This window comes from Cebus imitator, unplaced genomic scaffold, assembly GCF_001604975.1.
Source record: "Cebus imitator isolate Cc_AM_T3 unplaced genomic scaffold, Cebus_imitator-1.0 Scaffold106, whole genome shotgun sequence".
Taxonomy (NCBI): Eukaryota; Metazoa; Chordata; class Mammalia; order Primates; family Cebidae; genus Cebus; species Cebus imitator.
In genome coordinates, this window is record NW_016107421.1 from 798,872 (window position 1) to 825,148 (window position 26,277).

Genomic DNA, 26,277 nt, shown 5'->3' on the forward strand with positions numbered 1-26,277 from the left:
GCTGCTGCCTTTTTTTTTTCTTTCAGGGCTGCCCTGCCCAGCGAGGAGGCAGCCTAGTCACTGTCTGCCTGCAGAGGCTTTCCTGAGCTGCTGTGGGCTCCGCCCAGCTGCCATGTGATCTTCCCTGCAGTACTGTTTATACGGGTGTAGTTAGAACTGCCTTGGCAATGGTGGCCTGCCTCTGTTATGGTGGACTCTCTCAGTAGTGGCAGGTTGCCTCAGCAACGGTGGGCTGCCTCAGTGATGGTCAGACTGCCTGCGTGGTGGTGGAGTGTCTCAGTAATGGCGGACGCCCCTCCCCCACAGAGCCAGACCATCCTGGGTTCAGCTGTGCTTGCTGTGAAACTCTCAACCCAGGGCGTTTTCAATTACTGGTTTTGTTGTTGTTGTTGTTGGGGGTGGGGGTGGGACCAGCCGAGCCTGATCACCTGGCTCCCTGACTCAGAGTCTTTTTTTGTGAAAAGGCGCGGGATCTCCCGTACCGCGACTCACTGAGCTGGCTCAAACAGCGGCCCTGAGATTCCTGGTGGTTTTTTTGCCTAGGAATCTCCTGGCCTGGCTCGCTGTTTCAGATGAATGGGCGACTCTGCCGTCTCAGGGCTCCAGTCACCAGCTAAGAGGGCACCTGGACCAGTGTCTCTTGTACAGAGAACCGCAGCGCCAGGGCGCGGGCAAAGCAGCCGCGGGGGCCAAAACAGCTGCACTGGCCGAAACAGCCATGCAGGCGACCCGTGGGGCTCCTCCACCTGGGAATCTCCTGGTCTGTGGGCGATAAAAATCTGTCTGGAAATGTGGTGTCCACTCACCCTCTGCATTTTCACTGGGAGCTGTAATCCTGAGCTGTTCCTAGTCGGCCATCTTCCCCCATCTCAGTTTGTTCTTTGGTGGCATTTATAAATGCTGCTGATCTTTGTCAGCTGATCTTGTATCCTGCAACTTTCCTGAATTTGTTTGTCAATTCTAACAGCTTTTTGGTGGAGTGTTTAAGTTTTTCTAAATATATTATGTCCTCTGAGAACAAGAATAATTTGACTGTTTCCTTTCCAACTGGATGACTTTTCTTTCTTTCTCTTGCTTAATTGCTTTGGATAGGACTTCTAGTACTATGAAGAATAAAGTGGCGACAGTTGGCATCTTTGTCTTATTCCAGATTTTAGAGGAACAGTTTTCAGTTTTACCTTTTTCAGTATGATGTTAGCTGTGGGTTTATCATTTATGGCTTTTATTATTTTGAGGTATGTTCCTTCTGTAGTCTGTTTATTTAAAGTGTTTATTATAAAGGGATGTTGAATTTTGTTGAATGTTTTTGCAGCATCTACAATGATCATATGAGTTTTGTCCTAAATTCTATCAGTGTATGAATATCAATGTATCAATAAATGTATCACATTTATTGATTTGTGTGTGTTGGATCATCCTTGCATCCTGAGATGAGTCCCACTTGATCTTGATTAATTATCTTTTTAATGTGCTATTGGATTTGGTTTGCTGGTATTTTGCTGAGATTTTTGTGTCTATGTTCATCAGAGATATTGGCCTGCAGTTTTCTCTTTTTGTGTGTGTGTTCTTATCTGGTTTTGGTATCAGGGTAACGCTGATCTCATAGGATGAGTTTGGAAGTATTCTCTCCTTTTCATTTTTCTCAAATAGTTTGAGTAGAATTGGTATGAATTATTTTAAATATGGGTTGGTAGAATTTAGCAGTGAATTCATCCAGTCCTGGGCTTTTCTTTGATGAGAGACTTTTTATTACTGCTTCAATCTTGTTATTTAAATTGGTTTGTTGAGGTTTTCTGTTTCTTCATGGTTCAATCTTGGTAGGTTGTATATGTTTGGAAATGTATCCATTTCTTCTAGGTTTTCTAATTTGTTAGCATATAGTAGTCCACAGTAATGTCTAATGATCCTTTGCATTTCTGTGGGGTCAGTTGTTACATTTCCGTTTTGGTTTCTGATTTTATCTGAGAGTTTTCTCTTTTTCTGAGTCTAGCTAAAGATTTGTCAATTTTGTTTATTATTATTTCTTTTTTTAAAAACAACTTTTTGTTTGATCTTTTGTATTAGTTAGTTTCAATTTAATTTATTTCTTCCTGATCTTTATTGTTTCTTTCTTTCTACAAATTTTGAGTTTGGTTTGCTTTTGCTTTTTTAGTCCCTTGAGATGCGTTGTTAGGTTTTTTATTTGAAACCTTTCTACTTTTTGGATGTAGGTATTTATTGTTAAAAACTTCTTGCCTAGTTCTGGTTTTGCTATAACCCATAGATTTTGATACATTGTGTTTCCATTTGCATTTGTTTCAAGTAATTTTTAAATTTCCTTTTTAATTTCAGGAAAATCTAAGAAGTTAATAAGCAAAAGTTATGTATTTATTTAATGATTTGATACTATTGATTGATTAAAACCTATTTATTCCTTCTCCTTGAAGTCTGGGTATTGGGGAAAAAAAGTAAATAAAAGCTATTTATTCTTATTACAAAGAAATACTTGGCATAAGAAGGAAAAAATATCATTTCTGCATGTTGGTACCAATCATCTTATTTTTGCGAAAAGTTGTACTCAGTTATATTGAGAAACTGGGCTATCATGAATGTACTTTTTGAACCCTGTGACTGTGTATCTGGTGCTTGACCTTGTTTGTATCTCAACTGTGTTTCCAGCATGTCACCCTAGAGAACATTCTGTATTATGATATGTAATTATCAACATGAGCTTTTAATTATTAGGAATTAAGTTGAAGTGATCAGAATAGAATTTATTTTGTCTAATAATCAGACCATTTCAACAGTATGAAAAAAAATGTGTCTCTGGACAGATGGAAATGTCTGGAACCAGATAGAGGTGTTGGTTGCAAAACATGAATGTGCTAAATGCCATGAAATTGTTCACTTTAACATGGTTAATTTTATGTGACTTTGTCGCAATACATTATTTAAGAAAAGAAGATGTATCACAGATCATAGAAAATGAAGCCCTGATTTTTAACTTATAAATGCACTCCTCATTAGGCAAATAACATAATCAGGCAATACGTAAAGGAAACACAAGTGTCCAATAAAACTTTAAGAACATGTTCAACTTCAGAAATAATCCAAGAAATTCAGATGAATAATCAGTGGAATTTAATTTTGCCTATCAGGTTAGTAAGCATTCTTTATAGTAGCTATTGGCCCAACCATAAAACAAATACATTTCTAGAAAGAAAATGTGCAAAGCCTTTTGAAAACCATAGCTTGGTGACCATTTTTTACCTAATGCTATGATTCACAGAGAAAGGATATCCTTTCTCATGGTAACCACTGGGCTCCCAGCCTCACCTTGTGGAATAGTAAAGCAGGATCATTTCCCTTTTATTCCCATGTTGGTGTGACTTTGACTAAAGCCTTACCTGCCTCCTCTGCCCAAGGAGGGTCATGGCCCATCTCAGAGGGCTGCTTGGTTTTTGTCCAAGCTGGCCCTTGGAGAAGCCCTTTGGCCACCCAGGTGGCAATTCCTGCTGTGAGAACATCAGAGGCTGAGCCACCAGGCAGTCCCAAATGTCCTGAAACAACTTATCCCAGCCCTGCCCACGGCCTCCTCTTCAGCCCTGTGCACCTTATCACCTGCCCCAAAACAGTTCTGCTTATGCCAGATTCTCGCAGGTACCTTGTAACCTTTCTGTCTGTCTCTCGTCCTCACTTCTTTGCCAGACTCTCACGCTGTTGCAAGAAAAAAAAAAAAAAAAAAAAGAAAACCTTTATTTTTAGGCCCTTCTCCTCTTACTATAGGGGCTTAAATCCAGGCCAGATGCTGGGACACTCTTATGCTGTCCTATTTGCTATTTCGTTGAGTTTCATCTGTCCCACAGCTAACCTCTTTTCCTGTTGGTATGGCCAGGTTTCAAATATCTCTATTTATAGAAGAGAATTTAGCTTTACATTTCATTATTAGAAGGGTCATTGGAGTGTTTTTCTTAGAACAAAAGAGGTCAGAGGTAAATCCTAGTCTCTTCCACTTGAAATACAAAGAACTGTTCAAGCCTTCCAAAAGACAGGGCCATTCAGACCACAGAGCCAGGTCATGGCTGGAGCTCTGGCTCTAGGACATCCTCTCTTTCCAGCCTCATCTACAGAAAGGAATAGAATGCAAGCTCAGGCCTAGCTGGAGCTAGGCCTGAATACAGGCTGAAACTTTCTGAGAGGTGATTAAAAACAATGAATGCGGTTTTCTTGCAGCATTCTTTACGGAGCATTTTCCCAGAAAGCTAGACCCCAATTCCGCAGGACTAGTTCTGTTCCCAAGTTTCCCCCTCTCAATGTTCTGGCATCATCTAAATAGTAGCTCTCTAATAGGACTAATTTTACCCCCAGGACAGATTTGTCTGAAGGCATTTTTGGTGTTGCAATTGGAGAGGCGATACAGTTAACTAGGACACAGATAGAGGCCAGGGATGCTGTTTAAAGTTGTACAATGCATTAAGGATACTTGCCCCCCAACTCCCAACAAAGAATTACTCTGGCTCAAAATGTCACTAGTGCTAAAACTGAGAAACTCTGATCTAAATCAATTCCAAGTGAATCCGCTGGTGTCTACCCAGCAGGTCCCCGGCCTGGGGGTGTGAAGGACAGCAAGGATCCTGTGCCCACCCTCTGAGCTATTTGTCTCCCGGAAGGCATCGTTTCAAAGAATGCTCATTCAGGCTGAAATCTCAGCCTTTCTTGGTTGAACTGTGGGTTCATTCTAGGCAAGTCAGTGGAGCAAAACCTGAATATGCCGAGTCATTCTTAATAGGCACTTTTTAAAATACATGACTTAGGCCAATGTCTACAATGCCTTTAACATTCTGCTTCTCTTTTAAAACCCTGTGTTTGTCTTTATGGCTGATTCTCTCGGAAATTTCCAGGCATGTGGAACATTTTGGCAGTAGTGTTCCTGTTAATAGATAATTATCTAAAGAGTAGCTGAATGCTAGAATGATTCAGTTAAAAGAAAGTATTTAACATGAGTATACAAAAGCCTAGAAACTTGACTGATTAGTAATTTAGATAACTGTAGGAGAATGAGAATAAGGGGTCATAAAAATATGACTTTATTATGATCCAATTCATATACATACAATTCACTCATTTTAGTGGTTTTTAGTGTAGTCACAGATTTGTACAACCATCACCATAGTCAACTTTAGAACGTCTTCAGTCACTCCCAAAAGATACCTTACATCTATTATCACTCACTCATTCTTCTTCCTCTCCTTCCTCTAGCTCCAGGCAACCATTAATCAACTTTCTGTCCTTATGGATTTGCCTATTTCTATGGATTCCATTCACAAAATACATAAGTAGCTTTTTCCCTTTAGCATAAAGTTTTCAAGGCTTATTCATGTCGTGGAATAACTATATAGTCAAATATATTCTGTTCTATGCATATACCACACTTCATATATCTACTTGTAAATTGATGGACATTTGGGTTGTTTCCACTTTTTTGCTATTATGAATAAAGCTGCTGTGAACATATTTGTGTATGAGTTTTGTTTGGATATGTGTTTTCAATTCTCTTGGGTATATACTTAGTAGAGGAATTGCTGGATTGCATGGTAACTGTATACTTAATCTTTTGAGGAATTGCTAGTGTGTGTCTTGATTACTGTAGCTTTTGTTGTTGTTTTGTTTATTTTTAATAGAATCTCACTCTGTCACCCAGGCTGGAGTGCAGAAGCACAATCTCAGCTCACTGCAGTCTTCGCCTCCCAGCTTCAAGTTTCCAAGTGATTCTCCTGGCTCAGTCTCCCAACTAGCTGGGATTACAGGAATATGCCACCACACTCAGATAATTTTTCTTTTTTTTTCACTATGTTGGCCAGGCTGGTCTCATACTCCTGACCTCAAGTGGTCTGCTCACCGCAGGCTCCCAAAGTGCTGGGATTACAAGCGTACACCACTGTGCCTGACATTGATTACTGTAGCTTTATAGGAAGTTTGAAATTGGGAATTACAAATCTTCTACATTTGTTATTCCTTTTCAAGATTGTTTTGGCCATACTGGTTACCTTGAATTTTCCTAGGAATGTTTGGACCAGTTTGTCAATTTCTGCAAAAAATTCAAGCTGGAATTTTGATAGAAATTGTGTTGAATCTACAGACCAATTTGTGGGTTATTGCCAACTTAACAAGATTAAATCTTCCAATTCAGGAATGTGGGTTGTCTCTCATTTTACTTAGGTCTTCTTTAATATCTTTCAACATTATTTTTTACTTTTCAGTGTAAAGTCTCACATTTAAAAAAATTAAACCTATTCCTAAGTATTTTATTCTTTTTAGATGCTATTTTAAATAGAATTGCTTTCTTAATTCTACTTTTGTATTATTCATTGCAAGTGTCTAGAAATACAATTGAGTTTTGTATATTGATCTTATACTTCATCACTTCTGAACCTGTTTATTTGTTCTAATAGTTTTTTTAGTGGATTTCTTAGGATTTTCTACATACAAGATCACATCATTAACAATAGAGATAACTTTACTTTTAATATGAATAACATTTATTTCTTTTGCTTTTCTAATTGCCCTGGCTAGAACCTCTAGTACAGTGTTGAATAGAAGTGGAAAGAGGACATTCTTATCTTGCTCCTGATCTTAGGTGGGAAGCATTCAGTCTCTCAGCACATTAGGTGTTAACTGGAGATTTTTTGAGTAGATGTCCCCCACATTATCAGATGGAGGAAATTCTCACCTATTCCTAGCTTGTTGAGTATTCTTATCATAGCTGAGGTGTTTGGTTTTGTCAAATGCTTTTTCTGTATCTGTTGAAATGAACATTTTTTGATGCCCTATTCTTGTGATATGTGCATTGTGTTAATTGATTTTCAGATGCTAAATGCACCTGTATCCCTAGAATAATCCCACTTGATTGTGTTGTATAATCATTTTTACGTTACTGAATTTGGTTTGACAGCATTTTATTGAGAATTTTTGCATCATATCCATAAAAGATATTGGAAGTTTTTATTTTCTTGTGAAGCCTTTGTTTGTGTTTTCTATCTGAATATTACTGGCCTTATAGAATTTGCTGAGGAATATTCCCTCTTTTTCTATTTTTTGGGAACAGTCTGTGAAGAATGGATATTCATGCTTTATGTATGTGATAGAATTCACTAGTAAAGCTGTTTGGGCCTAGACTTGTCTTGCAGGAAATTTTAAAATTACTAATTTAATCTTTTTACCTGTTATAGCTTTATTCAGATTTTGTATTTCTTCTTGATTCAATTTCAGTAGTTTGTTTCTTTCTAGGAATTTGTCCATTTTATCTAAGTTATCTAATTGTTTGACATAAAATGGTCCAGAGTGTGGCCTTATAATATTTTCTGTTTCTGTAAGATTGGTAGTAATGTTCCCTCTTTCATTTCTGATTTTTAGCAATTTAAGCCTTCTCTCTTTTTTCTTTGTTGATCTCACTGAAGGTTTATCAATTTTATGTATATTTACAAATACACAACTTTGGTTTGTTGATTTTCTCTATTGTTTCTCTATTCCTGTATCATTAATTTTCCCTCTATTCTTTATTATATTCTGCCTTCTTGATTTGTGTTTAGTTTAGTTTGTTTCCTGGTGGAGTGACACTTACCATTACACAATTTCCCTCTTTATTGCTCGTAATTTTTTTTTAAGGTCTGTATTATCTTGCTTCATGATATTGCATTGTTAAAAAGATAGTCTGTATTATCTGATATTAGTATAACCAATCTGCATTTCTTTCGGTTGCTGTTTCATGATATATTGTTTTTCCACCATTTTACTTTGTGAAATTTATGTTTTACATATAAATTTTTGTGTTTTAAAATCTCAATTGTATCTTCTGCAGACAAGATATGATTAGGCCTTGTTTTTATCCAGTCTGATAATTTCTGCCTTTTAATTGAGTTGTTTAATCCATTCACATTTAATAGTATTATTGATATAGATGGATTTATGTCTACCATTATTTCTTTTCTTTTTATTTTCTTTTATTTTACTTTGAGACAGAGTCTTACTCTGTCACCTAGGCTGGAGAGCAGTGGTGCAATCTTGGCCCACTGCAACCTTCGCCTCCTGGGTTCAAGTGATTTTCCCACCTCAACCTCCTGAGGAGCTGGGACTACAGGCGTGTTCCACCATGTCTGGCTAATTTTTGTATTTTTTGTAGAGATGGAGTTTTGCCATGTTGGCCAGGCTGGTCTCAAACTCCTGACCTCAAATGATCCACCAGCCTCAGCCTTTCAAAGTGTTGGGATTACAGGCAAGAGCCACTGTGCCTGGCCCCATTTTACTTTTTATGTTCTGTATCTCTCATGTATTTATTTATTCCTCTGTTCTGCCTTTATTGCCTTTTTTTTTTCTTTTGCATTGAGTGACTATTTTCTAGTGCAACATTTAAAATCCTTTAATGTTTTTCTTTCCACTATTTAAAAAAGTTGTGTTCTAAGTGGTTGTTTTAGGGCTTACCACATAATTTTAATTTACTAGTATCTACTTCAGATTTATGCTAACTTAATTCCAGTTAAGTATTGAAATGTCATTCCTAAATAGCTCTATTTCCTTTCTCCCTTTTTTGTGATATTATTCTTATACATGTTGCATCTATATATGTTACAAGCTGAACAATACATGGTGATAATATTACTTTATAGAAATGCACATGCTTTCAAGAATCTGAGAGAAGAAAGAAAAGCAAGTATACATTTATAGAGTTTGTTATATTAACATTTTTATTTATCAGTTCTGGTTCTCTTCCTTTGTTCTTATAAATCTGAGTTACCTTATGGTGTCATTTCTTAGCCCAATTTACCTTTGCTCCCAACTGCCCCCCTTGTGCTATTATTGTTAAATATATTTCACTTCTGTATGTTGTAGTCCCAACAATATAATTTTTTATATATATACATATGTATGTATATATATATGTGTGTGTGTGTGTGTATATATGCTTTTTAGGATTGCTTTTAAAATTAGTTAAGAGAATAAAAGGGAAGTATGCACTGGTATTGTCTTTTATAACTACTTACTACTATTATCAGCCCTTTTTGTTTTTCTGTATGAATTCAGATTATTCTATGGGATTACTAGCTTTCAACCTGAAGAACTTGCTTAGTATTTCTTGTAAGCTGAGTTTTCTAGCAACATATTATCTCAATTTTTGTCTTATTACATGGGGTTTTGCTTTTATTTTGTTTGAACCTTGGAAATGATACTCATCAGAGACTTGTCTTCAGAGGTGGCTCATAACTTATCCTTCAAAATTGCACATAGTTTTTAGCAGACACACATGAGGCAAATTTAATGGTAATAAATACCTTTTTAAGAATCAGGGTGGGGAGATTACCTTCAACTATGAAGACCAACTGGTGATATTGCTTGTGGTAAGAGAGACAAATGGTTTGTGGATCTGGGGAAGGCTCTGAAGAGAGAGGAAACCAAGTTGACAGTTCTAGGGAGTTAAAGGTGTTCTCACAAATTATAGTTGTGAGATAATATTCACAACCACCTTAAAAAATTCACTGGCATATTGGTATCTTTTAATATGCTAAGCAGGTGGGTTGGTAACAGATCAGTGCATAATTTGAGTGCCCTAGTGCAAAATGCCCCTTGTTCAAAAATTAAGAATTTCAGGCCGGGCACAGTGGCCCTGTAATCTCAGCAGCTTGGGAAGCAGAGGCAGGCGGATCACTTGAGGGCAGGAGTTTAAGACCATCCTGGCCAAAACAGTGAAACCCCTTCTCTACTAAAAAGACAAAAATTAGCTGGGTGTGGTGGTGCATGCCTGTGGTTCCATCTACTCAGGAGACTGAGGTGTGAGAATCATTTGGACCCAGGAGGCGGAGGTTGCAGTGAGCTGAGATCATACCACTGCATGCCAGACTGGGTGACGGGGTAAGATCTGGCCTCAAAAAAAATGTCTAAAAAAAAAAAAAAAAGAATTTTGGACACTGACAGCAAAGTATTAAACAAAGCACAAGAATATTCTAAATGTGGAATGCGGTGTGTCTGCCCAGGCTGTATACCTCCACAGAGCAGTCCCTGACAGGGGTAAAGGAGGAGTTGGGAGAGTGAGAGAACCAGGGCAGCTGTATTGCACAACCTCAGGGGTGACGCCCAGTAGCAGGTGCTATGTAGATAGTGCCTTTTTGAACTGTTCAAGCTAGTGACCCTGAAAAAACATTCTTCTAATTTACGTCATTGTATAAGAGCAGAGGCCAGGTATAGTTACCACTCAAATTTCACGTGGTCTTTCAGCCACAGACTTGGTCAGAGCAAATGACCACTGAGGTTTCACCATAGGCTGGGTACATGAGGAAGAAACAGGGATTTTTTTTCTAGGTGTTTCTCAAACCTTAGGGTAGGAATGGAGATGGGAGGTGGACCTAAGTATGTGATAAAAAGACTAGGGGAGTCAGTTTTTCTACTGCATCTGTGACCATCACTGTAGGTCTGTTTTCTACTCCCCACCCCACTCCTCCTTGTCCCTGAAAAGTCATAGAATTGTGAAATCTGAGGATTGGCAGTGACTGTGAAGCAGAGTGCGGTGCACTGGTATCCATCTCTGCGAGAGAAATACTGTGCCCCATTCACCTGGGTTGGGTTGCTGATCCCAGGGCAGGACTCTAAACACCTCGGCAATCTCTACTAAGATTCTCAGACCTGGCACTTCTCAGCTCTGATTGGAGGCATTTTACAATCCTAGCTGCCAGAGTATGAGTCTGGTGAGATGGAACGCTTGTGCAAGTCAGGCAAAGAAGATTCATTCTTCACAGATAGGCAGTAAGAATCAACAGAAATCTAGGATCCATGGTTAGCCAGCCCCCAAGGTAAACAAATTTGCTCAAGTGGACAAAGTGCCATCTGCATGTGCTCCACTTTGCACAGCAGCTGAAGGACCCCCAAAATACTCTGAGATTTTCTACCCCTGGGGTCACTCCAGTTTATCAGCATTCAGATATCCATCCTGGGTGCCTGTCCTCTGTTCTATTCCCTTTTCATCCTTTCTCTGACTTTTGTGATGATTATTTCTTTTGTGTTTTTTTCATCAACATTTAAGTTCCAGAGCACACATGCAGGATGTGCAGGTTTGTTACATAGCTAAACATGTGCCATGGTGGTTTGCTGCACAGATCACCCTGTCACCTAGGTATTAAGCCCAGCATCCACTAGCTATTCTTTTTGATGTTCTCCCTCCCCCTCCTATTTCTTTGCTTTTCTTTACAGTTTTGCCACCTAGCTTTGCATCTCTAAATAATATAGATGAATTTTACCTGTTTTGGTACTTAATATAAATAGACTTACACTGTTTTTTTGGTCTTGCTTTTTTTTTTTTTTTTGGTTCAACTTTATGTACAAGAGATTCTGATGTGTGTTCTTATAAGTTGTAGTCTGTGCATTGCCAGAACTGAATATATCCCATTATATGACTATACCACAGTTTTATTTATCCATTCTATTATTGATGGGCTTTGGTTGTATCCAGCTTTTCACTATTGTGGACAATGTTAAAACAAACATTCTTTTACATTCTGAAACACATGAGTGGGTTTTTAGAGGATATACTAGGGGTGAAGCTGCTGTGTTGGAGAGTGTGCATATCATTAATTTAATAAGATGTAACTATTTTTCAGAGTGGTTGTACATTTCCCTGATTGCTAAGGCATTATTTATGTACATGACTAATTATATTGAGGGCTTTAAAATATACTTATTGGTCATTTGGATTTCCTCTTTTGCCCATTCAAGTCTATTGCCCACTGGGTTATTTGTCTACTCGAATTATTTATGCGTTCTGGATACTAGTTCTTTGGCAGTTATAGATATTGCAGATGTCTTCCTCCACTCTGCATCTTGCTCTTTACTTTTATTTAAACAAATTAGAGTTAACATCTTAGTATATGCCTCATAGTACCCCTGTGTGGGAGTTTCCATAGGGGAGATGCTGGAAAATGGACTTACTGTGTTGTGCAGATGTTAAATGTCATTAGGCATTAACAATTTATTCTTCCACCAGCAATGTATGAGTGTACACTTTCCTTCATATCCTTGCCACATGTAGTATCTTCCAATGTTTTGGGTTTCTGACAATCCAATAGGCGAAAAATATCTCAAGATTACTTGAATTTGCATTTCCTTTATTAATTTTTCATTTAAACATCTTTTTTTGGTGTGTGTTTTCTTTTATCAAGTTGTTTCACCAGTGAAAATAAGAGCTGCTATTTACCTTCTGCATTTAATAGAACTGCTGCTACTGGCTGGGCATGGTGGCTCATGCCTATAATCCCAGTACTTTGTGGGGCTGAGGCAGGAGGATAGCTTGAGCCCAGGAGTTTGAGACCAGCCTAGGCAACACAGTGAGATCCCTCTGCTACAAAAAATAAAAACTTGACTGGGCATGGTGGCCTGTGGCTGTAGGCCTAACTACTTGGAAGGCTGACGTGGGAGGAAGGTTTGAGCCCAGGAATTCAAGGTTCCAGTGAGCTATGTTTGCACCATTGCACTCCAGCCTAGGAAACAGAGCAAGACTCTGACCAACTCCCCACCACCCCCCAAAAAATCGATGCAACCTGTGATCACTCTATTTGGGCAACTTCTCCAAATTCCTGACTCAGTGAATTTGTTGTAGGGCTTTCTGTTTTAAGCCCTTTTATTGGTTCACACACTAGAACAATCTCAGGGGATATCTGATTAGGTATTGCTTGCTACAGAGCCAAACTATGTCACCAGAACCCATTAATATGTTTCCATTTTTTGTCTTTGTTTCCTTGGCCATGACATCCTTCTTAGTCTCATAATGCCCAAGCAGCAGGGGCTTCAGCCTGAATTTTTTTCCCAGGATTCCTAAAGTTCTTCTTCCTCATTGGCTCCAATTGAGTCACATGCCAATCTCTGAACTAATCATGGTGGCCAAGGGGATGAAATGTGTTGATTGGTTGAGGCCTAGGTCACATGTTCTGTCCTGAGCTGGGAGTGGATCCTCACCAGAAGCACATTTGAGAGTCTAGGGGAGTGGTGGTCACTGGGGTGAGGTAGGAAATAACTTGTCCACACTGTGAATTAGCCTTAAATTAATGATGTTTTCTATTTAGACGCCAGATTTTTTGTTACTAGTTTGTCATATAAACCTATTACTATATAAAATTTTCTGTGTCCTAATCTGAATTTCTTTTAAGAATCTATCGGTGAGCACTCGGTAAGAATGTCCTCTGGAAAGGATGACCTGCCAACTTTTAAAGCAATCATCTTGGGGCTTATAAGTATTTAGTATTTTAAGTCTCTGCCTCTTGCTCTCTTATAGGAGTTCTTTTTCCTATTGTGATATATGAAAGTACTTATAAATTTAAACTTAAAATTAAAAAAACATACCAGGATGTGAAAGAAACATTATTAGATGTAGGTGTTTTGCTGTGAATGTTTCTTGGAATAGGTAGGGCTTTGTTTGGTAGGTTTTGGTCTTTTGGTCAGCTTGAGAAAGTTTTATTCTTTTGTAATTGAATTATTTGCTTTCAACTGATACTGCTAAAGTAAACATTATTGGAATATTGTTTACATACAGTTGCACCATTTTAATTATACATTGTTGAGTTGTAATAATTGTATTTATCTGTGCAACTATCACTGCATTCAAGACATGGACTACTCCATTACCCAGTAATTTCCCTTCTGTCTTATCTTAGTCACCTAATACTTCCCCTCAGCCTTAGGCAACCATGGATGGTTTCTGTTGCTGGATAGCAGGATAGTCTTTTCAAGAGTTTCATCTGAATGGAATCATACAATTATGAATGAAAAACACACATGTATACTGTTTCATATCTGACCTCTTTGGTTCAGCATAATGTCTCTTCAGACTCTTTCACATCGTTGCATCTATCAATATTTCATTCTTTTTTATTTCTGAGTATCATTTCATTATATAGGTATATCATTATTTGCTTATGCATTTATTTATTGATGGCAATGCGATTAGTTTCCAGTTGTTGGCTATTATGAATAAAGCTGCTATGACTATTTGAGTACAAGTGTCTTTGAGGTTTCATTTTACTTGGGTAAATACTTCAAAGTGGGATTGCTGGGTTGCATGGTAGGTGTGTGTATTACTTTATAAGAAACAGTTGAAGTGTTTCCACAGCAGTTACCCAGTTTTACATTCCTAACAATGCATTAAAGTTCTGACTGCTCTGTATTTCTGCTAAGTCTTGCTATTGTTGGTCTTTTACACGTTAACAATCCACGTGGGTGTGTAGTAGAATTTCATCCGGTTTTAATTTGCATTCCTCTTATGACTGATGATGATCTTTTCATATGCTTATTGGTCATATGCTTGTCTTCATTTAAAAAGTGTCCCCTCAAATCTTCTGCACATTTTTAGTGGGTTGTTTGTCTTCTTATATTTGAATTGTGAGTACTTTACATATTCTAGATACAAGTGCTATGTTAGCTTTGTTTGTGTTTACTTCTGGTGTGTGACTTCCTTTGTTTCATTTTTTAAAAAACAATATTTTTTTAAAGAGCAAAGTTCTAAATTTTGATTAAGTGAATTTTAGCAAATGTTTTGTGGTTTGTACTCCTTGTGTCCTATCTAAGGAAACTTCATCTACTCAAAGGTGTGAGAATTTGTTTCTATGTCCCTCTCTTTTTTTTTTTTTTTTAAGTTAAACAGTTTCAGTTTGTAGATTTGGGTCAAAAGAGGTCTTTAGACCTCTTAGTCTTTGTTTAGGTCTTTATTTATGTCTCTGAGATTGGCAGAGGGGAATACGATCATTCAGGTCAGGCTTCCAGGATGCCTTTTTCTATCTTCGGACTTTTTTGGGGTGACCTCACTGACATCCATGGCACCACAGCTCACTGTGACCTCACTGATACCCATGGCACCACAGCTGAACACCCATGGCTTGAACCACCACATACATATGCTGATGGCTCCAAGTCTATCTGTGCAGCCCAGACCCCTCCTCATCTCCAGACCTTAAGCTGATGCCTTGGGCATCTCTTCCTGTTTTCCAGGCACCAGGCATGTGCACTCCTTCCTCCCCACAGTCCTGCTATCCCCAGCGCCCCCATGTCTTTAAAGGCAGCATCATCTTCCAAGATACATGGGCCTCCCCAGGGTCTAGGAGTCCCAGACGTGGGACTAGAAATTAGATGACATCACTGTCTTAAATAAAACACCACTTCATGGAGATAGAACAGAAGAGTCCCTTGAATGTGGCAAGAGCATCCTCCCATGCGTGTTCCACCTCACCATGGGTTCATCAGGAGGGTGCTTAGGAGGCACAGAGTTTTAAGGGGGTTGGAGGAATAGTTCAGAGGTTGAGATGTTGCACCCATAGCTGAGAATCCCTTTCCTTTTTTTGAGAGAGTCTCACTCTGTCACCAGGCTGGAGTGCAGTGGTGTGGTCTCAGCTGGACTCACTGCAACCTCCGCCTCCTTGGTTCAAGTGATTCTCCTGCCTCAGCCTGCTAAGTAGCTGGGATTACAGGTATGTGCCATCACACCCAGCTAATTTTTGTATTTTTAGTAGATGTGGGGTTTCACTATGTTGGCCAGAATGGGCTCTAACTCCAGAACATGTGATCTGCCCACCTTGGCCTCCCAAAGTGCTGGGATTACAGGCGTGAGCACTGCACCTGGCTAAGAATCCCTTTCTAGTGCTCTGTGTCCTCACAACTCCCCAGGAATCATCCTCCTTTGGAGAGTTCCCAAAGCCCTGCAGACCTGCCTTGTCTATGCCATCCTGCATGTGCTGCCCTCGAGCAGGGTGTCCACTTGGTGGATGCCTCCATTCACTGCCTATCCCATGGGTTCTGTCTGTAGATGGCTTTGATTCAGGTCCTCCCCTCTCACGTACAACCTCCAGATGGGCTGCATGCTGACCTCTCTGTACTACTTTCTACTCTACTATACGAGGGATATTCCAGGAACACACATCTGGCCATGCCACACCTTCTCCAGTGGCTGCATGGGCCTTTAGGATAATGCTCAGTCCCCCAGCTTAGCACACAAGGCCCAGGGCAGCTGGATTCTGCTACAGGTTGAATTGTGCAGTCCTGGCACCAATTCCCCACAAATACTGAGACAACTGTATGTGCCTCTGATCTTTCGCCTCCTGCTTGCTGCTCCAACACACTCCCCACTGAGGCCAGAGCCATCCAGTTTTTAATTGCCTCACTCCCCAATGCTTCCTGCCAGTTCCATGCCTCTGTGCTGGGTGGGTCGGAGATAAAGCTTTCAAGAATGAGTTCAAAGGGCATGGTGTGGCACTTAACTGTGCCTTGCCCTGGTGCAAAAAGCCATTGATATGGGAAACTCACCAGCCACTACTGCCTCCTTCCCTCTTTAATCTTTGCCTGCTGTTGCTTGCTCTCCCATGCCTTCAGATGGCTTCTCCTGTGTGTGTGTGTGTGTGTGTGTGTGTGTGTGTGTGTGTGTGTGTATCAGTCCATCTCACATTGTTATGAAGAACTAGCTGAGACTGGGTAATTTTTGAAGAAATGAGGTTCAGTTGACTCACAGTTCCATAGGCTTAACAGGAAGAATGACTGGGAGGCCTCAGGAAACTTAAAATCATGGCAGATGGTGAAGGGGAAGCAAGCACATCTTACCATGGTGAAGCAGGATTAAGAGAGAGAGAGAGAAAGAGAGCAAAGGGGGAAGTGCCGCACACTTTTAAACTGTCAGATCTTGGCTGGGCGTAGTGGCTGATGCCTGTAATCCAAGCACTTTGGAGGCCAAGGCGGGCAGATCACCTGAGGTTGGGAGTTCAAGACCAGCCTGAACAACACAGTGAAACCCCATCTTTAGAAAAAATAAATAAATAAATAAAATAAAATAAAATAAACTGTCAGATCTTGTGAGAACTCACCATCATGGGAGTAGCATGGCGGCAAACTGCCCCCTTGATTCAATCACCTCCCACCTGGCCCCTCCCCTGACATGTGGGGATTACAATTCGATATGAGATTTGGGTGGGCACAGAGGGCCAAACCATATCAGTGTGCTTGTTTGTTTAACAGATGCATGAGGTTATACTCATTATCTGTGAGAGCGCTGGTCTGATAGGAGCAACACCTCTATTACCAGAAGCTGAAAATGCTTCTAGGTGAATTTTAATTATTTTTTGTTGTCATGTTGAAAACCCTAGGAAGATTTTGTTTGGCCTTGCATCAAAGCTATGTGAAGTCCAGAATGCTATATTGTGAAATATTTGTTGTATTCCTCTTCATCTATGCTAGTCTATTATAAATTAATGTCTCTAACTGGCACAGGATAAACACTGCTGCCCTAACTGAGGCCTTAGGTGTGCTGTGTCTTCTGACTTGGCTAACAATACCATGGTGAGGTTGGGGTGATGCCCTGTTTGCAGACTGCTAGACATACTGGCCTGGTATGGTCTCCAACAGGAGTCCACTGCAGCCACAGCTGGACAAGCAAGAGAGGCTCCTGAGTCCTCAGTGGAAGGAGGAGTCCCAACTCTGCAAACTTGCTGCTCCTACCACTACATAGGGTGGCAACTGGAAACCAGCGGCAAGTTTCCTTGCTAATGACCTTAATAGCAGTGGCAGCAGCAACAACAAACTTAAAGCTCTGTGTTCCCAGACACCTGCTCCTTCCTCCTCTGAGCTTTTATACTCTGAATAGAGGACCTGAACAGCCTGAGCCCTAGTCATTTTTCATGGCTCTGGGTAGATGTGAAAGGGTGATGAAAAAGATAGGATTTGGCAGGGGGAGAAAGACAGAGCCGAGCCTGGGGAAAAACACACAGTTATGTGGCTGGGACAGAAAGTGGAAGCAGAAAAGGAGAGCAGAGAAGTTGCTATTGGAGAGGAAGTAAGAGAAAGAAGATTCTGGGCTCATAGCCTATAAGAGAGGTCTAATTCAGGCACTCTCTGCACAGTGGCAGCTCGTATTACACAGGAAGTGTCTCTCCATGGGCACATCTGCCCAGTGGTGGAATCCGCTATCAATGTGGATCTTTAATGGGGATAGCTCTCTCCCAAACGAAAGCTGCAGCCTCACCGGCCGTGGCAGAACAGGCCAGGCATGAAGACACAGAGGCAGTGAGATAGAAAGTACACAGCTCAGAGAGTCTACCCACATTTTTTTTTTTTTTTTTTGATACAGGGTCTCTCTGTGTCACCCAGGCTAGATATAGTGCAGTTGCAAGATCCTGGCTCACTGCAACCTCCGCCTCCAGGTTTCAAACAATTCTCCTGCCTCAGCCTCCCGAGCAGCTGGGACTACAGGCACACCACACGCCTGGCTAACTTTTGTATTTTTAGTAGAGATGGGGTTTTGCCATGTTGCCCAAGTTGATCTCCAACTTCTGGGCTCAAGCGATCTGCCCGCCTCAGGCTCCCAAAGTGCTGAGATTATAGGCACGACCCACTGCACCTGGCTGGCATCAGCAATCTTGCCAAGCACATGTGGGAGTGACTTTTTCAACACGACCAGCCTCATAGCCATAAGTCCTGTGTGGGGGCACAGGATTCTGCCCTAAGAAGAGCACACATTTAATTCTCCATCTTGAAATTTGAACAAGAGTGCCCACAAATTATACCAGCCCATTCTGTTCTGGAGGAATTATTTTTTATCAGAACTTGGTGCTGGATTGACTTGTCGAAAAGCTTGACCATAATCTCCAGGATGAAATAAAGGCCTGGATGAAAGGACACTTCAGTCTTTTTTTTTAATACTTCAATTTTTTAAAATTACATTTTAAGTTCTGGGATACATGTGCAGAACTTGCAGGTTTGTTACATAGGTATGTACATGCCATGGTGGTTTGCTGTACCCATCAACCTGTCTTCTACATCGGGTATTTCTCCTACTGCTATCCCTTCCCTAGCCCCTCACTTCCTACAGGCCCTGGTGTGTGATGTTCCTTTCCGCGTGTCCATGTGTTCTCATTGTTCAACTCCCACTCATGAGTGAAAACATGTGGTGTTTGGTTTTCTGTTCCTCATTTTAGTTTGCTGATAATGATGGCTTCCAGCTTCACCCATGTCCCTGCAAAGGACATGAACTCACCCTTTTTTATGGCAGCACAGTATTCCATGGTGCATGTGTGCCATATTTTCTTTATCCAGTCTATCATCGGTGGGCATTTTGGTTGGTTCCAAGTCTTTGCTATTGTGAACAGTGCTGCAATAAACATACGTGTGCATGTGTCTTTATAGTAGAATGATTTATAATCCTTTGGGTATATACCCAGTAATGGGATTGGTAGGTTAAATGGTATTTCTGGTTCCAGATCCTTGAGGAATTGCCACACTGTCTTCCACGGCTGAACTAATTTGCACTTCCACTAACAGTGTAAAAGCATTCCTATTTCTCCACATCCTCTCCAGCATCTGTTGTTTCCTGACTTTTTAATGATCGCCATTCTAACTGGCATGAGATGGTATCTCAATGTGGGTTTGATTTGCATTTCTCTAATGACCAGTGATGATGAGCTTTTTTTTATATATGTTTTTTGGCCACATAAATGTCTTCCTTTGAGAAGGGACACTTCAGTCTTTAAGCAGACTCACAGAAGACTGGAGCCTTCAGCATTCAGAAGAGGAATTCAGACTGCCCAAGATCTGAGGTCAGACTCTAGTGATGAGCAGCCTGTGGGAGCATGAAGCATTCTGGAGTTGTTTTGCCCATGCGTGCTCTAAGTAACAGCAACTTATTCCATGGGGTAGATGAAGAATTCTCAACAAATCCTTAAAAATACTCAAATAATCAAATACTGAGTCTAGAATCCTGCCAGCTATTCCCATGTTTGACAGCCACTTCAAATAGAGTCCTTTCTGCTCGTTACAAGAAATATCTGTGTGTGGAATATGAAGAAAACCAGAGAGCCACCTTCCCTCTTCCCATTCACAGAAAGCTGGTCTAGCAGTGCTATATGGTTTCTGGATGTGCTGTAATCTCATGCATAGGAAGAGAAAGTTTAGAGTTAGCAAATAGGGTCACATTTGGGAGAGACTTTATGGCTGGGGACTTGGGCATTGGTGACCCCTCAGACCTGAGTTGCAGCCTGATAAATGTGGCTACTTGAGAATTAGGTGGCAGTGACATGAAGTGGGTGCCCACAGTCTTGTGTTGGAAATTCGATGAGAAACAAGAGATTGAATTTAGATGTTCCACGGAGTGGGCAGCAGGGGTCAGATGAAGTTTTTCCAAGGAGGAGCCATTGTGTCTCTCTCTGAGTTGGTCCAGTGATGAATGGATTTATCCTGTAATGATTAACTCAAGGAGGGCTGTCTTCCAATTACATGCCGATTTGCTAAGTGGCAACAAGAAAACAAAAAAAACAAATGTAGGAAGCAGAGTGTGGGGTGAACAGTCAGCTGTTGGTGGCTTCTGCTGAGATGGCCACAGGACTCCAGGTTCCCCTGCCACGACTGGCCACAGGACTGCTGCTCCTCCTCAGTGTCCAGCCCAGGACTGAGAGTGGGAAGGTGCTGGTGCTGCCCACGGATGGCAGCCACTGGCTCAGCATGCGGGAGGTTGTGCGGGAGCTCCACTCCAGGGGCCACCAGGCGGTGGTCCTCACCCCGGAGGTGAATATGCACGTCAAAGAAGAGGACTTTTTCACCCTGACAACTTATGCCGTTGCATGGACCCAGGATGAATTTAATCGCCTTGTGCTGGGCCACACTCAGTGGTTCTTTGAAACAGAGCATTTTCTGAAGAGATTTTCTAGAAGTATGGAAATTTTGAAAAATGCCTCCGTGGTCTTTCATAGGTCTTGTGTGGAGCTATTGCATAATGAGACCCTGATCAGGCACCTGAATGCTACTTCCTTTGATGTGGTTTTAACAGACCCTGTTTACCTCTGCGGGGCAATGCTGGCTAAGTACCTGTCGATTCCTACTGTGTTTTTTTTGAGGTACATTCCATGTGACTTAGACTTTAAGGGCACACAGTGTCCAAATCCTTATTCCTACATTCCTAAGTTACTAACAATGAATTCAGACCACATGACATTCCTGCAGAGGGTCAAGAACATGCTCTACCCTCTGGCCCTGTCCTACATTTGCTATGCTTTTTCTGCTCCCTTTGCAAGCATTGCTTCTGAGCTTTTTCAGAGAGCAGTGCCAGTGGTGGATATTCTCAGCCATGCATCTGTGTGGTTGTTCAGAGGGGACTTTGTGATGGATTACCCCAGGCCGATCATACCCAACATGGTCTTCATTGGGGGCATCAACTGTGCCAACAGGAAGCCGCTATCTCAGGTCTGTATTGGTGCCTTCATGCAATCAGTGTTCCAGGCAAAACACTTTAAAAACTGTATTTACTTACAAGTGCGTCTGTATACTTACCTTTCCAAAGACTTCATTGCTGCTTCTTATTGTCATAATAGTCTTCAGTGAGATAAACTGTTAAAAGGTCAATGGTAGTGCAGTTCAGTTTTTCAATGGCCACTGAGAGGAAGGAGAGGCAGGGACAAGGGTCTGTCAAAGGATGGACAAGGACTGGTGTGGTTCACTGAGACTGTTCGTTTGTAAAGGCACCATCTTCATGGTTGTGCATGTCCTTCAGCTGGGCAGGAACAGGGATACTACATTGGGAACTGCTCCATCTGAATCTTGCTTTCAAGATTTTCAGTAGAAAGGATGAAGGAACAGCAATTTACAATTGTTGACATGATAATTTTTAGTGGTCCTGTCTTGCAAAAGATAGAGAAGTAACCACACAAGACCTAAGCACTCACAGGAAGTAGAAGTTTCAAAGAGGTTCACTCAGTTCAGTGGAAGCGGGGCGGTGGAGGTGCGATGGATGTTTGTGATCAGAGAAGGAAACATGGAGTTCAGTTTTTAGTGAGGGAATTTTGGATTATAATGGGAGAATGTTTCTTGTGAAGACACTGCTTAAAAAAATTCTTAATAGGCTACCTTGATGGTCTAATACAGAATTCTCCAATAGAAATATAATGTAAACCACATACATAATTTAACTATTTCTAGTGGGCGTGGTAAACATCAGCAGAAAGAAACCACTGAAATTAATTTTAATAATGCATTTTATTTAACCAGATGTATCCCAAATATTATCCTTTCAACATATATCTAATATAAAATTATTACTTAATTACTTTACATAGTTTTTTTTGTTAAGCCTTCAAAATCTAGCATATATCTGACACAGCACATCTCAGTTTGGACTAGCCACATATGAAGTGCTCAGTAGTCCTATGTAGTTAGTGACAGAAATATGGCCAATGCTTATAAATGTTCCGTGGACACAACTAAAATTCTATCTTTTCAATTTTTCTTTTTTTGTTGTTTATTTTCTCTGTCTTTTCAATTTTTCTATCTTTTCTTTTTTTTGAGATGGAGTCTCACTCTGTTGCCCAGTCTGAAGTGCAGTGGTGGAATTTCGGCTCACTGCAAGCTTCACCTCCTGAGTTCAACCCGTTCTCCTGCCTCAGCCTCCTAAGTAGCTGGGAGTACAGGAACAGGACACCATGCCCAGCTAACCTGAATTTTTTTGGTATTTTTCTGTGGAGATAGAGTTTCATCCTGTTGGCCAGGCTGGCCTCAAATGCCTGACCTTAAGCGATCCACTTGCCTCAGCCTCCCAAAGTGCTGGGATTACAGGCATAAGCCACCACACCCGGGCAATTTTTCTACTTTTTAAAAAAACCTCTACTGAATCTGCCCAATTCTGGGAAGGATGTCTTTTTAAAAATCCCTCCTTACATAACAAATTCTGCTCAAGTTATATTTCGGTTCTTGAATAGGTTTTGTGTTATACATAGTGATTAGATTGGTATGTAGGTTTGAGACTTGTATTTTCTTCACGTAGTTTGCTGTTATCATTAAATAATAATCTTGAAAATACATTTTATCTGATATCAGTATTGCTACTTCTATGTTATTTCTTTAATTTCCCATCCCTTTTAATTCAAAAATTATTTGTGTGCAGATGGGTGGCTCACACCTGTAATTTCAGCCTTTGGGAGGCTGAGGCAGGAGGACTGTTTGAGCCCAGGACTCTGAAAGCAGGCTGGACAATAGAGTGAGACTTCATCTCTACAAAAAATCAAAAAATTATCCAGGCGTGATGGCACACGCCTGTGGTCCCAGCTACTCGGAAGGCTGAGGCAGGAGGATCACTTGATCCGAGGAGGTGGAGGCTGCAGTGTGCCATGTTCATGCCACCTCACTGCAGCCTGGGTGACACAGCGAGGCCCATCTCAAAAAAATAAAAATTTCTTTGGTATGTGAAAATCTTGTTTAAAAGGTTTAGAAAACATTTTTTAAAACTCCAATATGAAAAAGCTGGGTGCAGTGGCATTCTCCTGTGGTCCCAGCTACTTGGGAGGCTCAGGTGAAAGGTAAGAAGATCATCGAGCTCTGGAGTTTCAGCTCCTGTGGTTTTTTGATTTATTTATTTAAAACACAACAAAAACCAAAATGGCTTCAATCTGATAGTTTCTTTTGAAGTCAGCATTCTGATTCTGTCTGTTCTTAATTGTATTCTTTCCATTGAGTGTAAGCGCATTCCTTTAATAGAAATTTCCTTTGTCCTTGTTAATTTTGGGATTCTATGGCACTTTTCCATTTCCATGGAGATGCAGTGTAGCATCTTTAAGTCTCCAACTCTTAACATCTGTCTCTTTCACTTGTAAGAGCCCTTGTGATTCCATTGTCCTGCCCAGATACCCAGAATAATGCCCCCATCTCGAAACCCTTAATTTAATCATCTGTGAAGTCTCTTCCACCTGTAATGGAACATATTCCCAGGTTTGAGGAACTGCAATGTAGATTCTTTTGTGGGGCTGTGATTCTGCCTACCGGAGACACTAAGCTTAAAGTGAAAGCCACATCTTATTCAAAGCTTGGAGGTTTTCCTCTATTTAGCCATTTAAATTTTTGTTCCTGTCCTCCACAGACTTCTATTCTCCAGGCTTCAGAGCTGTCCGCTTATTATTCAATGATCTCCTTTTCTCCTTATCTTTATTTTTTTATTTTTTAAAAACAATATTTTTCAAAGAGCAAAAGTTTTAGATTTTGATGAGGTTGAATCTAGCAAAGTTTTCATTGTTCGTACTTTTTGTACCTAAGGAAGCGTTGTCTACCCCAAGGTGTGAAGATTAGCTTCTGTGTTCTCTTAAAAATGTTAAAAAGTTCCAGTTTGTATGCTTAGGTCTCTGAGATTGGCAGAGGGGAATTAGATCACTCAGGTCAGGCTTTCAGGATGCCTTTTTCTGGGTGACCTCACTGACACCCATGGCTCAACCACCACATATGTTGATCGCTCCAAGTCTATCTGTGCAGCCCAGACCCCTCCTCATCTCCAGACCCTGGAAGCTGATGCCTTGGGCAGCTCCTTCTGTTTCCCAGGCACCAGGAATGTGAGCTCCTCCCTCCCCACAGTCCTGCTCTCCTTAGAGCTGCCATATCTCTGAAGGCACCACCATTTTCCAAAGTATGTGGGACTCCCCAGGGTGTAGGAGGGCCAGATATGTAACTACTAATGAGGTGACATCACTGTCTTAAATAAAACACCGCTGCATGGAGACAGAACAAAAGAGCCCCTTGAATGTGGGAAGAGCACCCTCTCAGGCATGTTCCGCCCTCACCCTGGGCTCATCAGGAGGGTGCTTAGGAGGCATCGAGTTCTAAGGGGGTTGGAGGAATAGTTCAGAGGCTGAGATGTTGCACCTACAGCTGAGAATCCCTTTCTAGTGTTCTATGTCATCATAACAGGAATTGTCCTCCCCTGGAGAGTTCTCAAAGCCCTTGCAGACCTGCCTTCTCTGTGACATCCTGCATGTGCCGCCCTTGAGCTGGGTGTGCCCTGGTGGATGCTTCCATTCACTGCCTGTCCCATGGATTCTGTCCAAAGGTGGAATCTGTCATCAATGTGGATTTCTAATGAGGGTAACTTCCTCCCTAAGGGAAGCCTCAGCCTCACCAGCAATGGTAGACCCAGACAGGCATCTAGACACAGATACCTGAGATAGAAAGTGCACAGTCCAGAGAGCCTGCCCACATCATCCTGGGGCAACCAGGACAAGGAGGCATCAGCAATCTTTCCAAGCACTTGTAGGAGTGACTTTCTGGAGTAGGACAAGCCTCATGAGCGTGAGACCCTTGTGAGAAGGGTCTCTCCCTTAGAAGGTCACACATTTAATTCTTCGTCGTGAAATTTGAAGTAGGGCCCCACAAATTATGCAGCCCATTCTGTTCTGGAGGAACCATTCTTATCAGAACTTGGTGCTGCATTGACTTGGAGAAAAGCCTGACTATAATCTTCAGTATAAAATAAAGGGCTCAATGAATGGACACTTCGGTCTGTAAGCAGACTTGCAGAAGACTGGAGCCTTCCGCATTCGGAAGAGGAATTCAGACTGTGCAAGATCTGACGCCAGGCAGCAGCTCCCCTTAGTCCCTTAGTGAGTGGTGAGCTCCCTGAACCCACTAAGGATCTTTGCTAGGGTTGTCTTGCCCATGTGTGCTTTAGACAGCAGCACCTCTTATTCCATGGGATAGATGGAGCATTCTGAGCAAAGCCTTCCCAAGAATCTGATCATCACATCTTGACCTCAGCCTCCCTGCAGCTATTTTTATGTTGACAGCCACTTCAGAGCGTTAATCCTTGCAAGAAATATCCTGGTGGGAAAAATGACCAAAACCAGATAGCCAGCTTCCCTACTCCCTGTTTAGAGAAAGATGGCTTAGCAATGTTGTATGTTTTTTGGATGTGCTATATTATTCATACATAAGAAAGAGTTTTAAGAGTTAGCAAATACGGTCACATTCAGCAGAGAGCATATGGTCGGAGACTAGGGCAGTAGTGACTTCTCAGACCTCAGCTGCAGCCTAATAATGATAAACATGGTTAACAGAGAAGTAAGAGGCAGTGACATGAATGGGTGTCCAGGCTTGTGTTAGAAATTGGATGAGAAACAAAAGCTTGAACTTGGATGTTCCCCTGAGCAAGTGCAGGGTCAGATGAGTTTTTCAAGATAGGAGTGATTGGTCTTTCCCAGGGTGGGGCCCATAATGAAAGACAATGACAGATTAATGGGCAATAATTAACTAGAGGAGGGCACTCTGTCTCCAATTACACGTTGATTTGCTAAGTGGCTCAGTGACAAGGTTATTAAGATGAAGGAAACAAATGTAGGAGGCACAGCGTAGGGTGAACAGTCAGCTGTTGGTGGCTTCTGCTGAGATGGCCACAGGGCTCCAGGTTCCCCTGCCACGACTGGCCACAGGACTGCTGCTCCTCCTCAGTGTCCAGCCCTGGGCTGAGAGTGGGAAGGTGCTGGTGCTGCCCAC

The 26,277-nt window shown here is 41.2% G+C and overlaps 1 protein-coding gene across 7 annotated transcripts in view; it reads left to right on the forward strand.

Annotated features, from left to right (window-relative positions):
• Nucleotides 1–26,277, forward strand: part of LOC108310640 (UDP-glucuronosyltransferase 1-6) — an 85,234-nt gene that overhangs the window by 25,011 nt on the left and 33,946 nt on the right. Inside the window, exon 1 of one of the 7 annotated variants that reach the window (XM_037741748.1) lies at nucleotides 20,303–21,219. The exons of 4 other annotated variants lie outside the window; for them this stretch is intronic. In XM_037741748.1, coding sequence (XP_037597676.1) covers nucleotides 20,353–21,219 — 867 coding nt within the window. In that variant the 5' untranslated portion in view covers nucleotides 20,303–20,352. Of the gene's footprint in view, nucleotides 1–20,302; nucleotides 21,220–26,087; nucleotides 26,261–26,277 lie in introns of those variants that run through there. 2 more of the 7 variants (XM_017537702.2, XM_017537700.2) reach the window with 2 other exon arrangements.